Source organism: Scyliorhinus canicula, chromosome 17 (assembly GCF_902713615.1).
Source record: "Scyliorhinus canicula chromosome 17, sScyCan1.1, whole genome shotgun sequence".
Classification (NCBI taxonomy): Eukaryota; Metazoa; Chordata; class Chondrichthyes; order Carcharhiniformes; family Scyliorhinidae; genus Scyliorhinus; species Scyliorhinus canicula.
In genome coordinates this window covers 20,184,153-20,199,421 of record NC_052162.1, presented here as the reverse complement: position 1 = coordinate 20,199,421, position 15,269 = coordinate 20,184,153, and the positions used below count along the sequence as shown (strand labels likewise).

General features: G+C 43.7%; 1 protein-coding gene across 2 annotated transcripts in view; it reads left to right on the top strand.

The window, feature by feature from the left end:
- Positions 1 to 669: 669 nt before the first annotated feature.
- ar (androgen receptor) overlaps positions 670 to 15,269 on the top strand; it is a 487,117-nt gene continuing 472,517 nt past the window's right edge. Inside the window, exon 1 of one of the 2 annotated variants that reach the window (XM_038774356.1) lies at positions 670 to 3,791. In XM_038774356.1, coding sequence (XP_038630284.1) covers positions 2,386 to 3,791 — 1,406 coding nt within the window. In that variant the 5' untranslated portion in view covers positions 670 to 2,385. The remainder of the gene's footprint in view (positions 3,792 to 15,269) is intronic. The other variant, XM_038774355.1, reaches the window with a different exon arrangement.

The following is a 15,269-nucleotide window of genomic DNA, read 5'->3' as shown; positions in this document are numbered from 1 at the left end:
ACGTATAATTACAGAATAGAAAAGGGTAAATACGAGGAAATATTTGAAAAATCAGTTTCTAGGTGAGCGTATTATTCTCCTTCTGTGATCTTGGTGTTGAGTGGGACATGGAAATAAATGTAATGCTGACTTTTATATCGCAGGATTGTTCTTTCGGACCTAACCTCGAAGTTTAATAGGAACCAGAAGATTTGCAGGAAAAGGGGCTGGTTTCCAACCTTTAAAAAACGCCTTTGCTTCGAGGTGGCCAACCAAGCCTTTGAGATGGGGGCATGATGAATGACTGCCCGAACGCGCAGAAAGTGCCTTGTGTGCGGAGAAACACGGTTTCTGGACGGATCCCAGTCTGTGCAGTTGACCAACACAAAAGGCGCCGCCAAACGATTGAAATAAATGCACGTAAATTAGTTTCTAGTTTACAGGAATCGGCTGCGATGAAGATCTAACTACACCTGGTTGCAATGTCAACAGAAATTCCATAAAAGTGTGCAATTCTGCTCGCAATTTTCCCTTTCATATCCAGTTTTACACATCAGCGACTTTTATTAAATAAGATTTTCCAGAAGGCGGGCAGAATTCGTATTTTTGGGGGGTGGGGGCTAAGAATCTGGGATTTAGATGCAAGTGGCCTGGATCACATTGAAACCAAGCCACCACCGACTGCCAGGCAACAAGTCACTGGGCGTCTTTGAATGAAAGGCTCCACGATATGCAATATTTTCCACGTTGTTCACGAAAAAGTAGCAAACCTGTAACAAACGAGCAGCTCCCGGGGTGTAGAATATTGCCGTAGCTTTTTAATATATTTTCAGCGCTTATTTATAAATGTGTTTGCTTCTATCTCTCTCTCTCTCTCTCTCTCTCACTCCCTCACTCACACTTTTGATTGACGCAGCTATTTTGGCCAAATCCCAAGGTCTCAAAACGTAGCGTCAACACTTTCAATTGCCAGATACACTCAGAAGCAGGGAGAAGAGGCGGACTGCATGCTGCTCTGGTATCGCAGTGTGCAAACCTGAATTTTGACAAAATGGTTGCAATGTGATCACTAAAATCGGATACCAGCAAAATAATTTTTTTAAAAGTGAGTGCTGTGCGATATCATCGAAGGGCGTTTGGGGATAATTTACAAATCGGAGAAGGCAGCAACCGCGATCGAGACTGTCGGAGCCTTGCTGGGATTACCCAAGAGTACAAAGTGGGACAGAAAAGTTTGCAATTCTTTTTTTTTGCACTGCCAATTCCGTGGGAGTTTTGCTGGATGGATGTACTTCACCTGCGCTTTTAACGGCAAACTGGACTTTGCATTGCTTTGGGAGTAAGTACTTGTGCAATTAACGATAAAGTGAACCACTTTTTTTTTTAAACTCCATGTTACTGAAGCTGGGCGAAAGCTTCCGATCACCATTCCGATCACTATCTTCACTTATGCTCCCACATGTTTGGTGGCCAGTTCTCAGTTGGTGAATCTCCAGTTCCCGGGAATAGTTTGCTTCTGTTCGCTTTCAGTTGCAACTGGGACAAGAACAAGAAGAAGGAATCGACAGAGTGGTTTTTTTTGGGGTGGTGAGTTGAATGTGTGTGGAGAGGGTGCTGTTGGAAACTGCAGGTCGTGGTTTGCTGTACGTGTGGCCGCTTCCAAATTAATATTAAACTGAAACATTCGGCAGAAAAATTGGAGCTGCGGGATCTGCCTCCGGGAGAGTGCATTTCTGAAGGTCCATCGGGTCGAGGGCAGCAGCTTTGGCTCCAGTATTTATCAAGTCAGTTAAAAGCAAGAAGACGATTGTCACGCCGCATCTGCCGGAATTGCAATTGGGAAATCACAGTGCAATTGAAATTGAAAAGCTACCTATCACTGAGTTATTTCAGTGCCTCTTCCAAAAAAATATTGGAAGCGTGCTTCTGACTGCAGGAAAAGGGGGAAGAGAAGAAAACAGACGCCAGTACAACCGATCGCAGCCCAAATGTCACGGATGTGGAGCGAAGTGGGGCGGAGTTAATATATGGGCTCGTAGAGCATTAATGATTTTAGACGTGAAATGAAAGGATTTAACCTGTGATTTACTATATCGCCCTGCGTGGAAAAAAAGTAATGCTGGCAACTCCCAGTGGCTGCAATAAAACTGTGCACGTAGTCTCAAATCTCCCAGTGAGCAATGAAAAACTCATTCATTTAATTGCAAGTGAGGAAGGAAAATGTATCAAATAACGGGATTTTGAATATTACAACTTCCACCCCCTCCCCAGTTATTTTTTTTTTGTGGCTTTGAAACAAAAGCCCATCGTGGAAGTCAGCAAGTCGCGTTGACCCCCCCCCCCCCCGCCGGAGCAAGAAGAGACAATTTTGCAAAGTGCCCTCCTGCTGGAAGAAGGGGGCGATCGATGGAGACGGAGCGCCTTCATGGGAATTACAGCGCGCGGCCCGCCTTGGAAGCGGCGGGCATGCAGCGCCAGGGGGCGGCCTTCCAGAGCGTCTTCCACGCGGCGTGCGCGCGCGAGCACAGCCTGCTGCGCGCCGCCCAGCTGCCGGGCGCGAGCGCGCCCTGCGTCCCCGGCCTGGCGGCCTCGCGGGAGCGCGAGGGCTTTGGCGCCTTTTACGACGCCGCGTGCCGCCAGAGCGCCGCCATCTTGAGCCAGCGCGTGGAGGAGGGCGAGGAGGAGGAGGCGGTTGGCGGCGGTTACGGCCACTCGCCCTACGTGGTCCGGACCCTCTTCAACAGCCCGGGCGACCCGGGCCCCGAACGAGAGAAGGGAAGGGATTGCCGCTGCGACCGCCATGACTTTGACGATCGCGAGCTGGCTGGCGAGTATCCCGCCGAGAGCGAGTTCAGCGGCAGTTGCTCCTACTCCCTGACCAGCGACACTGCCCGGGAGCTCTGCAAAGCCGTCTCGGTTTCCATGGGCCTCAACATCGACAGCAATGAGCTGGGAGAACTGCACTCGCCCTATGGCCCCAACGGCAGCCAGAGCAAGAGAGATTGCATGTTCTCCTTCCCTTCCACTAACAACAGCACGCCCATTGGCATCAGCAGCACCATGGCAGTGCCCACCGACGACCCGTGCCCTGGCCCCCAAAATATGAGGCTCGCTAACAGGCTGGAAGCTGGCGATGAGCTTGATAGAGGGGGACTTGGGGAATCAGAAAAAAGCGTATATTCTGCGGAGTATGAGATAACCCATTCAAGAAGGGAGGCAATTTGCAGAGGTTTAGTTGAAGATGCTAATGAATGTGTGACCGGGACTCCAGAAGCCAAATCCATTGGCGGAAAGAGCCAGGTGACTGATTATACTGAAAAAGATCGTAAGCAATGCCACTTTGACAGAATGTTTCCAAGTAACTATGATCGAGACTGTCCTTCCTCTGAAGAAAGCACCTTGTTCAATCTGTCAGATAGAGTTGGTTTGAGAGAAGCCAATAACTGTGACCTTAATAATGGCAACCCGTGCCATGCCCAGTTTGGTGTAGCTACAAGCATTAAAGTTAAAATAGAAGACCCCAACACCATGGACAGCCACAAAGTCTTTTCTCCTCAGTGCAGACACATCGACTGCACAAGCACACCACTTTATGGATCTACACCATCTTGGTGTTATGTTGAGAAGGGAAGTTTTGTGAATGACTATGGTGGTTCTCCTGATTATCCAAGTAATGATTTAGCAGTTCGGGATAACATTATTACATCTGAATCATGGTACTCAAGTGGACTGCTAGATAGAGTGCCACATCCAGCTTCAGGCCATATTAAAAGTGAAATGGATAGCTGGATCGATGGATACTACAACATAAGGTAAGTACGATGCAATTGAATAATCCTGGTAGAAATTATGCTTAATTAGGTGCACAAATTTGATGATTGAAAAAAATTCTCAAGTGGATACGTGAATTATGAAGTTTGTGATTGCAGATGACCATGTTCCAGCATTTGGAAAAATGTTTACAGATAAGAACAATATAAACAGTAGTACCTACCATTGCAGAATATGTTTGATTTGCCAGCTGCCTCAGCAACATTTAGCAATACAGTGAAGAATAATTTATGACATTCATTTAGTTATATTGTTTTTAGTATGTTTGGGAATTAGCATGAACTTGTAACTCTGACAGTATTAACATAAGGAAATGAAAAATATTCCAATTCATAGCGATCGTAATGCATCACTAAACTTAGCAAGATGTAAGTAGCATACTACATTTTGATAGTGTCTGAAAATACCAGTATAGTACTGCAGAATGTAAATGAATTCAAAACTTTGTGTTTTTGTGTGTCTGGGATATTTTTCATATTGCACTATATGTAATCAAAAGGTATACTTGTATCTAAATAACACAGGCACAAACTGGTCCAGGGATAGATAGTTCTACTGTAACTGGCACCTGAGCCCCCATCTCAAAAAAATGTTTATGTTTACATACAAAAATTTGCTGCATATATTCTAAACAATGAGTAGTCATGTTGTGAATATAAATCCAAATATTTTAAATAACAACTCATTGACAAAATTTTAGACATTAACAATATGAAGTGCATTAAATTTTCTGGATGCTCGAATACAGGGATTCAGTTATGAATTTTATTGAAGTACAGTCGTAGATTCATCACAACAAATAAGGACCAGTTAAAATGGGATGATGGTGGGAGGAACTGATTTTCAAAAGTGAAATACGGCAAATGCTGGAAATCTGAAATGAAAAACAAAAGGGGCTAGAAATACTTAGCAGGTCTGGCTGTATCTAAAGATAAAAACAGTTAACATTTCAGCTTTGTGATCTGTGATGTTTGCTGGATAATATTTTCAGTCATGGTAGTTGATTGAGTGTAGCGCAGGCAACGTGGATGAAGGTTCTTTTTGTTGCAGTTGGTTGACACGCAGTCTTATTTTATTTCTAAACAGTATAAACCCACAAGATAGAACTGGCTCACAGTAACTAGTATACCGTACAATACAAAAACTAGGTAGTCTCTGCAAATCTGTAATTTGAAATTAACAATCTTTTTTTCTTCTGACTGCTTTATGATCAGTCTGTTTATCTATCTTTGTTGAAGTTGAAAAGTGTTTGTCAGTCAGCTGTGAAGCATGTTGATTGCTTAGTGACTGTTTCAAAGTTTGCAAACACTTGAGCACTGTAAAACAACACACTGAGCACTTTCTGGTCTACCAAAAAATTCCTGTCCACAAAATATGAACCAATTTGATTTTTTAAAAAGTTCATGAATAGCGATTATTGGAATTTTCAAGCTACAATATGTTTATGGTATTAACTCGGATTCAGGCTTTTAAGGTTCCCTTGTGTCATATAACGAAAGAAAGTTCTATTTGGAGCGCGGTTTAGCAGTGTCTTTCTTGGTGCCTGCAGTGTCGAGAATGATCCGCTATTAAATGAGACCCTGCTTCTTTTTCAGGCCTTGGTGAGGAACGTCCTGCCGAGGCCGCACCTCACTTCATTTCCTGCATTGACGACCTCAGCTTGCTAGTGCAGAACGAGATCGCGGCACTATTTTTAAATGCTGCCACGATCTCTCTACTCTCCACCGGGGTCTTCAGAACCCCTCAATGCCCCAACTTATCGCTTGGGGTGCTTGAGCCCCCATCACCCCACTTCATAACGGCAGTGCACTACCAGGCCCGCTCCCTGGCACGGACAACCTGGCACCTGGGGACCTTGATAATGCCAGCCTGGCAGTGCCACCTGGACACCCTGACAGTGTCAGGGTGGTACTACCAGTGTGCCAGGCTTGCAGTGCCAAAGTGCCCGGATATCACCCTGCCCTGAGCCCAACCACCCAGGGGTCTCCAATTGCCTGGGAGAACCCCCTCCCCCCCCTCTCTCAACATTATGCCTGGTCTGTGTTTATGGAACCTAGTGCCAGACGGCGCCACGGCGAGGTCTCCCAGATGCGGGCTTTCGATCCCGTGCCATGGGATACTCTGGCGCAGACCTATTCAAACAAAGCTAATTGCTCACTTGAATATGCAAGTCTGGGTCCCGCCCAGTGAGGGTGGGACCCAGATCATGACATTTTGCGAGAACTCGCAAATTTACTGGCTTCGTTGCAGCACTGAGTTGGGCGTCACAGGTCGTAGGATCACGCCCTTCATTTTTAATTGTCCAGAATCCTTCCTGAAACTTGAAAGTACACTGGTGACATTGCGACAATGATAATTGATATGTTCTTGAATTGTCGGAATTAAATTGAAGCTGGGATAATAAGTTTTGTAATTCAGATATTTCCAGAAGGTACTTATGCAAGATGGTGGGGAAACTATATTTTTGCTGTTGGTTACAGTTGTCTGGTAAACAATGCACTCTTGAAAGGACAATACTCGATTCAGTTTTTAGATTGTTTCATGGCAAGTCCAGCATTTGTTGTCCATCTCTAATTTCCCTTGAAATGAGTGACCTGCAAGGCCATTTCAGAGGGCAGTTAAGAGTAAACCACATTGGTGTGTGGGACTGGAGTATATATGGTATAGGCGAGGTAAAGATGGCAGATAACGCAGATATCCTTTTAGAATTGACAGTAGTGAGCCAGATTGTTTTTTTTTACCAAACTACGATAGTTTCATGGTCACCATTACTGAGATTTGCCTTAGATTCCAGACTTCTTAATTAATCAAACTTAAATTCCATCAGCTGCCATGACAAGTTTTGAACCCGTTTCCTCAGAAAATTAGCCTGAACATCTGATTACCAGTCCAGTGACTGAAACATTATGCCACATTCTCTCCCTCTACTGGAAAAGTCCAAACAGGAGAGGAGTCAAACTGGCAAATGTTTTGTGCAGAGAAACCACAAAAAAAGACCAAATGATCAAAGTCAGTTTACAAGGAATGCTATAAGATATTGGCATCTCATGGGCCATTCTACAACAAGAAGTGTCGTGGGTTGATCAACGGCAATACTGATAATGTGATGTATAGTTTTTGCATTTATGAAGAGGAACTAAAATTTAGAGTATCACATTGAGGGTGAAATTACCATCTATCTCAAAAGAAAATATAGAAGAGGCCTTTAAAAATCTTTGAGCATAACAATCTCAAGAAAATGTTTGGAGGAGCTAACAGACATAGTAGATGGTGAAAATGAAATGTATGTTGAGTACATGAACTTTAGGACAGCCTTTAAAGGTATTATGGAAAATTACTGGAGAAGATTAAGATATATGGAATTATGGGGAGGTTAGAAAACTGGATTAAAATTGATTAGAAAAGAGATTGCAGAATAAGAGTTGAAGGCAGTTTGTTAGGTTGACTGGAAATGATTTTCTACAGGGTTCAGCTCTGGTGACACTTCTGTTCCCTGTCTATATCAATGATTTGTATATCAGCCTCAAGGAAATGGTGAAAATTTTCAGTTAGTACAAAAAGGGAGACACAGTTAATTCTTCAGAAGATCAAAGGATACCAGTATGATGAAATGGACCAAAAGGTTGCAGATTAAATTAATGCGAGTAGAAAAAAAACAGTTGTTAAACACTGAATGGAAATAGACTTGATGCTGTGGAGTGGCAGACAGATTGAGGAGTATAGTTTCATAGGACATTGCCAGCAGTACCTCGCTTTGATAAGGCAACAAAAAAAAAGGCAATTGAATTTTAGGTTTTATTAAAACAGTACAGAATACGAAAGCCAAAGAGTAATTATAGGCCTAAGTAAAACCTTATAAGATCTCAGTCCAAATACTGCATGCAGTTTTGCGTTCCACACTACAGGAAGGATATTGATACTTTATAGTTGCAATGATTCAAGTAGAAGTTAAAGATGTCTTGGCAGCATTGAAAGACGAGCAAGATATTTTGTGTCCTGGCTAATGTTTCTCTCAGCCAATATCACTGAAACAGATTAACTGATTATTCATTGCTGTTTATAGGAACCGACTGTGTGCAAATTGTTTGCAGTAATTGCCTACAAGATAACACCAACTAATCAATGGGCATGCAAATTGATTTAGGATGTTTCTGAAAGCTAGAAATGTGGATTTGTTTTTTTTTACATTTTTGGCTTTAACTAAAATTCATTGTTAGTTATTCTGAACTAGACATGCAAGGATTATTGTAAAGTGACAACTCCTTAATCTTGCTTTGGAGAACAGTTGAAGTTCACGTAATTAGCTGGAATGATGTTTTTACTAATTTACTCATTTAGATCAAAGGCACTGTTAAAATTAAAAAGTAAAATCACTGAAATTTAAAAAAATTCCAATTGACAGGAACGATGAAAATATAAAAAAAAAATTTAATATTGGTGAAAACTTTTGAATGGTGAAATCCATTTTACCGACAGATTTCCATAAAAATGTCCATTCCTTTTAACATTTTTTAATATATTTGAACTTAAAAAAATTATTTTGAATGAGTTGAAGTCTTACATAGTTTAAAATTCTGCATTTCTTCTTTGGTTTGGGGATATAGATGAAGCTGGCCAGGCTACATTTATTATAGTTGTTCTGCAAAGGTGTAGTGAGCTTTGTCCTTCAATCAGAGCAGCCTTTGTGGTGATTGTGTTCTGACATATACGTTGGATAGAGGTTTCCAGGAAGTTAAGCTGCTGGCACTGAAGGTGTAGCAATATATTTCTAGTTAGCATAGAGTGTGGCTTGGTGAGGAACTTGGAGTTAATGTTTCACAATATTTCTGTTCTTGCCCTTCTTGATGGCAGAAATCGCAGTGGAGAGAAGTGTCATTGAATTATATTGGCTGAGTTGTTGCACTGAGCCCAGTAGGTTGCAAGTTATGAAATCACAGTGCACTGATTGTGGATGGGATGGATATTGAGTTTGCATGTGGTAGGGACACTGAATAAGCTGTTCTGCATTAGATGTTATTGAGTGTTGTTACTTCAACACACAGCTGGATGAGTGTGTATTGCATCACACTTGTGACTTGAGCTTTGTGTATGGTCCAATTGCTTTTGAGGAGTCAGGAAGTGGGGCATTTTTGGATAGTATCCAGCTGCTGTCCTGTTGTTGAAGCCATGGTGTTGATATGCTGATCAGATGTGTTGTGTCACCCCAGATGTTTATAGTGAGAGACATGGCAAAGCCTGTGCCATTGAAGGTCAGTGGTCAAGATCACTGGACTTCTTACTTGAGATCACTATTACCTGCCATAAGTCAGCTCATGCTTAACATCAAAGACGTTCATATTCACATTATCAAAGTTAGAAATAGAGTTGAACACTGTTGAATCATTAGCCTCACTCCTGAACCTATGACAGGGTGATGATTAACTTTCACTACGCAGCCACCTTCTTTTGTGTTTGGTATGACCTTTGTCACAAGAAGACATTTTGATCCTCATTGACCTTAGCTTGCTCGGCTCCTTGGTGCTATTCTCGTTCGAATGCTGCCTTGACATTGAGGGTGGCTATTTCATGTTTCTGTTCAATCCAATGGGGCAAATTGATAATGTTACAAAATTAAACTCAATTTAGCTTTGTGATCAGAATAGGACTTTGTCTCATTCCATTTAACAGAAACATAACATTGCAAAAAGGTTAATGGGCCACATTTTACTGACAAAGTAATTATGTTCATGATAAATGCCAATATTTGTGCATAACTGGTCCAGCAACAGCTGGTGTGGAACAGATGCATATTAGATGCAAATATCCAAAGGTTACTGTTCGAACTTTGCCTCTTTGCTCTCAGCTTCACAAAAGCATTATTTCTCTGTCTACCTCACTGTTGAAATGCATTGGATGGCTTGAAGCTGCTGTGCTTGTATGGTAGATATGAATTAAGCTTTTTGTGGATATGTAGGATCCAGCAGAGGGCAGCAGAGCGGAGCCGCTGATTGGCTGTAGGGAGGAAAATTTGCATCAGTGCATTGCGGTCACTGTATCCAGAACGTGTACCTGAGCAAGACACCCTCCATGTTCAAGTGAAGGCAAGCATCCAGCAGAGGGCAGCAGAGCGGAGCCGCTGATTGGCTGTTGCAGGGAGAATTTGCATCAGTGCATTGCGGTCACTGTATCCAGAAGGTGGTTTGTGGAGGAGCTGTTGTAAAGAGACGTGGCTGATGTCCCTGGCTCCTTCATGTGCGGGAAGTTCAGCTGCAGTGAGGCGATATGGGCAAAGCTCAGAAATAGGAAGGGTGCGGTAACAATGTTGGGGCTGTACTACAGACCTCCCAAAAGCGAGCGTGAGAGGTACAAATATGTAAACAGATTATGGAAAGTTGTAGGAGCAACAGGGTAGTGGTGATAGGAGATTTTAATGTTCCCAACATTGACTGGGATACACTTAGTGTCAGAGGTCTCGATGGAGCAGAATTTGTTAGGAGCATCCAGGAGGGTTTTCTAGAGCAGTATGTAAATAGTCCAACCCGGGAAGGGGCCATACTGGACCTGGTGTTGGGGAATGAGCCCGGCCAGGTGGTTGAAGTTTCGATCGGGGATTACTTTGGGAATAGTGATCACAATTCCGTAAGTTTTAGAATACTCATGGACAAAGACGAGAGTGGTCCTAAAGGAAGAGTGCTAAATTGGGGGAAGGCCAACTATACCAAAATTCGGCAGGAGGTGGGGAATGTGGATTGGGAGCAGCTGTTTGAAGGTAAATCCACATTTGATATGTGGGAGGCTTTTAAAGAGAGGTTGATTAGAGTGCAGAACAGACATGTCCCTATGAAAATGAGGGATAGAAATTACAAGATTAGGGAACCATGGATGACAGGTGAAATTGTGAGACTTAGCTAAGAGGAAAAAGGAAGCATACATAAGGTCTAGGCGACTGAAGACAGACGAAGCTTTGGAAGAATATCGGGAATGTAGGACCAATCTGAAACGAGGAATCAAGAGGGCTAAAAGGGGTCATGAAATATCTTTAGCAAACATAAGGAAAATCCCAAAGCCTTTTATTCATATATAAGGAGCAAGAGCATAACTAGAGAAAGGGTTGGCCCACTCAAGGACAAAGGAGGAAAGTTATGCACGGAGTCAGAGGAAATGAGTGAGATTCTTAACGAGTACTTTGCATCGGTATTCACCGAGGAGAGGGACATGACGGATGTTGAGGTTAGGGATAGATGTTTGATTACTCTAGGTCAAGTCGGCATAAGGAGGGAGGATGTGTTGGGTATTCTAAAAGGCATTGAGGTGGACAAGTCCCCAGGTCCGGATGGGATCTACCCCAGGTTACTGAGGGAACTGAGAGAGGAAATAGCTGGGGACTTAACAGATTTCTTTGCAGCATCCTTGAACATGGGTGAGGTACCGGAGGACTGGAGAATTGCTAATGTTGTCCCCTTGTTTAAGAAGGATAGCAGGGATAATCGAGGTAATTATAGACCGGTGAGCCTGACATCAGTGGTAGGGAAGCTGCTGGAGAAGATACTGAGGGATAGGATCTATTACCATTTGGAAGAAAATGGGCTTATCAGTGATAGACAACATGGTTTTGTGCAGGGAAGGTCATGTCTCACCAACTTAATAGTATTCTTTGAGGAAGTGACAAAGTTGATGATTGAGGGAAGGGCTGTAGATGTCATATACATGAACTTCAGTAAGGCAGTAAGGTTCCCCATGGTAGGCTGATGGAGAAAATGAAGTCTCACAGGGTGTACTAGCTAGATGGATAAAGAACTGGCTGGGCAACAGGAGACAGAGAGTAGTAGTGGAAGGGAGTGTCTCAAAATGGAGAACTGTGACCAGTGGTGTTCCACATGGATCTGTGCTGGGACCACTGTTGTTTGTGATATACATAAATGATCTGGAGGAAGGTATAGGTGGTCTGATTAGCAAGTTTGCAGATGACACTAAGATTGGTGGAGCAGCAGACAGTGAAGGGGATTGTCAGAGAATATAGCAGAATATAGATAGATTGGAGAGTTGGGCGGAGAAATGGCAGATGGAGTTCAATCCGGGCAAATGCGAGGTGATGCATTTTGGAAGATCTAATTCAAGAGCAGACTATACGGTAAATGAAAAAGCCCTGGGGAAAATTGATGTACAGAGAGATCTGTGTGTTCAGGTCCATTGTATCCTGAAGGTGGCTGCGCAGGTCGATAGAGTGGTCAAGAAGGCGTACGGCATGCTTTCCTTCATCGGAAGGGGTATTGAGTACAAGAGTTGACAGCTCATGTTACAGTTGTATAAGGCTTTGGTTCGGCCACATTTGGAATACTGCATACAGTTCTGGTCACCACATCACCAAAAGGATGTGGATGCTTTGGAGAAGGTGCAGAGGAGGTTCACCAGGATGTTCCCTGGTGTGGAGGGTGCTAGCTATGAAGAGAGGTTGAGTTGATTAGGATTATTTTCATTAGAAAGACGGAGGTTGAGGGGGGACCTCATTAAGGTGTACAAAATCATGAGAGGTATAGACAGGGTGGATAACAAGAAGTTTTTTCCCATAGTGGGGTACTCAATTACTAGGGGTCACGAGTTCAAAGTGAGAGGGGAAACGTTTAAGGGAGATATGCGTGGAAAGTTCTTTACGCAGAGGATGCTGGGTGCCTGGAACGCATTGACGGCGGAGGTGGTAGAGGCGGGCACGATAGCGTCATTTAAAATGTATCTAGACAGATACATGAATGGGCAGGGAGCAGAGGGATACAGATCCTTAGAAAATAGGCAACAGTTCTAGATAGAGGATCTGGATCGGCGCAGGCTTGGAGGGCCGAAGGACCTGTTCCTGTGCTGTAATTTTTCTTTGTTCTTTGACTTGAATCAGCACCCTTTTAACGACGTAATTAGTGAAAATGATTGTCAATTGACCTCTGGCATCGAAATTGAATTATTATAAGTGCCTTATTCCTCCTGTTTTTGAACTTTTTGGGGAGATTTGTCAAATTTTAATTTTATTTTTACTTTTATGTCTTGTATCCAATTCTTCTTTCCCTATCTTTATTTCTTTTTCTGTCCCTGATGTGACATGAACACAGAACACACAGTGCAGAAGGAGGCCATTCAGCCCATCGAGTCTGCACCGACCCACTTAAGCCCTCACTTCCACCCTATCCCCGTAACCCAATAACCCCGCCTAACCTTTTTAGTCACTAAGGGCAATTTATCATGGCCAATCCACCGAACCTGCATGTCTTTGGACTGTGGGAGGAAACCGGAGCACTCGGAGGAAACTCACGCAGACACGGGGAAAACGTGCAGACTCCGCACAGTGACCCAGCAGGGAATCGAACCTGGGACCCTGCGCTTTGAAGCCACAGTGCTATCCACTTGTGCTACCCTGCTACCCATACATTCGGTCTCCAACCATCTGCGACCTAGGAAACTGGGTTAAAAAGTAGAGTAGAGCTGCAATGGAAGACTGCCAAGGAGATTATTTAATAACCAACATCCCACCCACCTGCCACCCTGCCCACCTGCCACCCTACCCACATGCCAGCTTTCCCACCCACAATCTCGTCCACCCCATTACCTCCCCCATTTACCTCCCCCACCTACCTGCCCTGTCACCCGACATATTCACTCCATCATCCACTCACCTACTCACATATTCACTAATATTAGCACTGGGAAGTTCGTGCTGAACAAAAGGTGAGTGCAGTGAGCATCACTAAGGGGAAGGTTCTAAAGAAACTGAAAGGTCTGAAGGTGGATAAAACACCTGGACCGGATGGACTACACCCCTGGATTCTAAAAGCGATAGCTGAGGAGATTGTGGAGGCATTGGCGGTGATCTTTCAGGAATCACTGGAGGGAGGAAGGGTCCCAGAAAACTGGAAAGTGGCTAATGTAACACCGCTGTTTAAGAAGGGAGCGAGACAGAAGACGGGAAATTATAGGCTGGTTAGCCTGACTTCAGTCATTGGTAAGATTTAGAGTCCTTTATTAAAAATGAAATCGCGGATACTTGGAAGTCCATGGTAAAATAGGACTGAGTCAGTACGGCTTCGTCAAGGGGAGGTCATGTCTGATAAATCTGTTGGAGTTCTTTAGGAAGTAACAAGGAAGTTAGACAAAGGAGAACCAGTGGACATGATTTATTTAGATTTCCAGAAGGCCTTTGACAAGATACCACACAGGAGACTATTAAATAAGTTAAGAGCCCATGGTGTTAAGGGTAAAATCCTGGCTTGGATAGAGGATTGGCTGACTTGCAGAAGGCAGAGAGTGAGGATAAAGGGGTCTTTTTCAGGATGGCAACTGGTGACTAGTGGTGTGCCTCAGGGGTCGGTGCTGGGACCACTTTTCACATATACATTAATGATCTGGAAGAAGTAACTGAAGGCACTGTTTCTAAATCTGCAGATGATACAAAGATCTATAGAGGGACAGGTAGTATTGAGGAAGCAGGAGGGCTGCAGAAGGACTTGGACAGGCTAGGAGAGTGGGCAAAGAAGTGGCAGATGGAATACAGTGTGGAAAAGTGTGAGATTATGCACTTTGTAAAGAGAAATAGAGGCAAAGCCTACTTTCTAAATGGGGAGATGCTTCGGAAATCAGAAGCATAAAGGGACTTCGGAGTCCTTGTTCATGATTCTCTTAATGTTAACGTGTAAGTTCAGTTGGCAGTTAGGAAGGCAAATGCAATGTCAGCATTCATGTTGAGAGGGTTAGAATTCAAGAGCAAGAATGTACTTCTGAGGCTATATAAGGCTCTGGTCAGACCCCATTTGGAGTATTATGAGCAGTTTTGGGCCCCATATCTAAGGAAGGATGTGCTGGCCTTGGAAAGGGTCCAGAGGAGGGTCACAAGAATGATCCTTGGAATGAAGAGCTTGTTGTATGAGCAACGGTTGAGGATTCTTGGCCTGTACTCGTTGGAGTTTAGAAGGGTGAGGGGGGATCTTATTGAAACTTACAGGATACTGCGAGGTCTGGATAGAGTAGACGTGGAGAGTGCACTTGGAGGAAAAACTAGGAGAGAACACAATCTCAGAGTAAAGGGACGATCCTTTTAAACAGAGATGAGGAGGAATTTCTTCAGCCAGAGGGTGGTGAATCTGTGGAATGCTTTATCGCAGAAGGCTATGGAGGCCAAATCACTGAGTGCCCTTAAGACAGAGATAGATAGGTTCTTGATTAATAAGGGGATCAGGGGTTATGAGGAGAAGGCAGGAGAATGGGGATGAGAAAAACATCAGCCATGATTGAATAGAGGAGCACACTCGATGGCCCGAGTGGCCTAATTCTGCTCCTATGTCTTATGGTCTTACGGTCTTATAAAAGGTGGCCAGGCATTGTCTTTCCCCCATGATGCTCCAGCATTGCAGTGGAGCTTTTTGATTGATGCTGCAGCATTGCAGTGGAACTTTTTGATTGATGCTGTGCTCTGCATTTCTGGAGAAACCAGACTTGGAAGC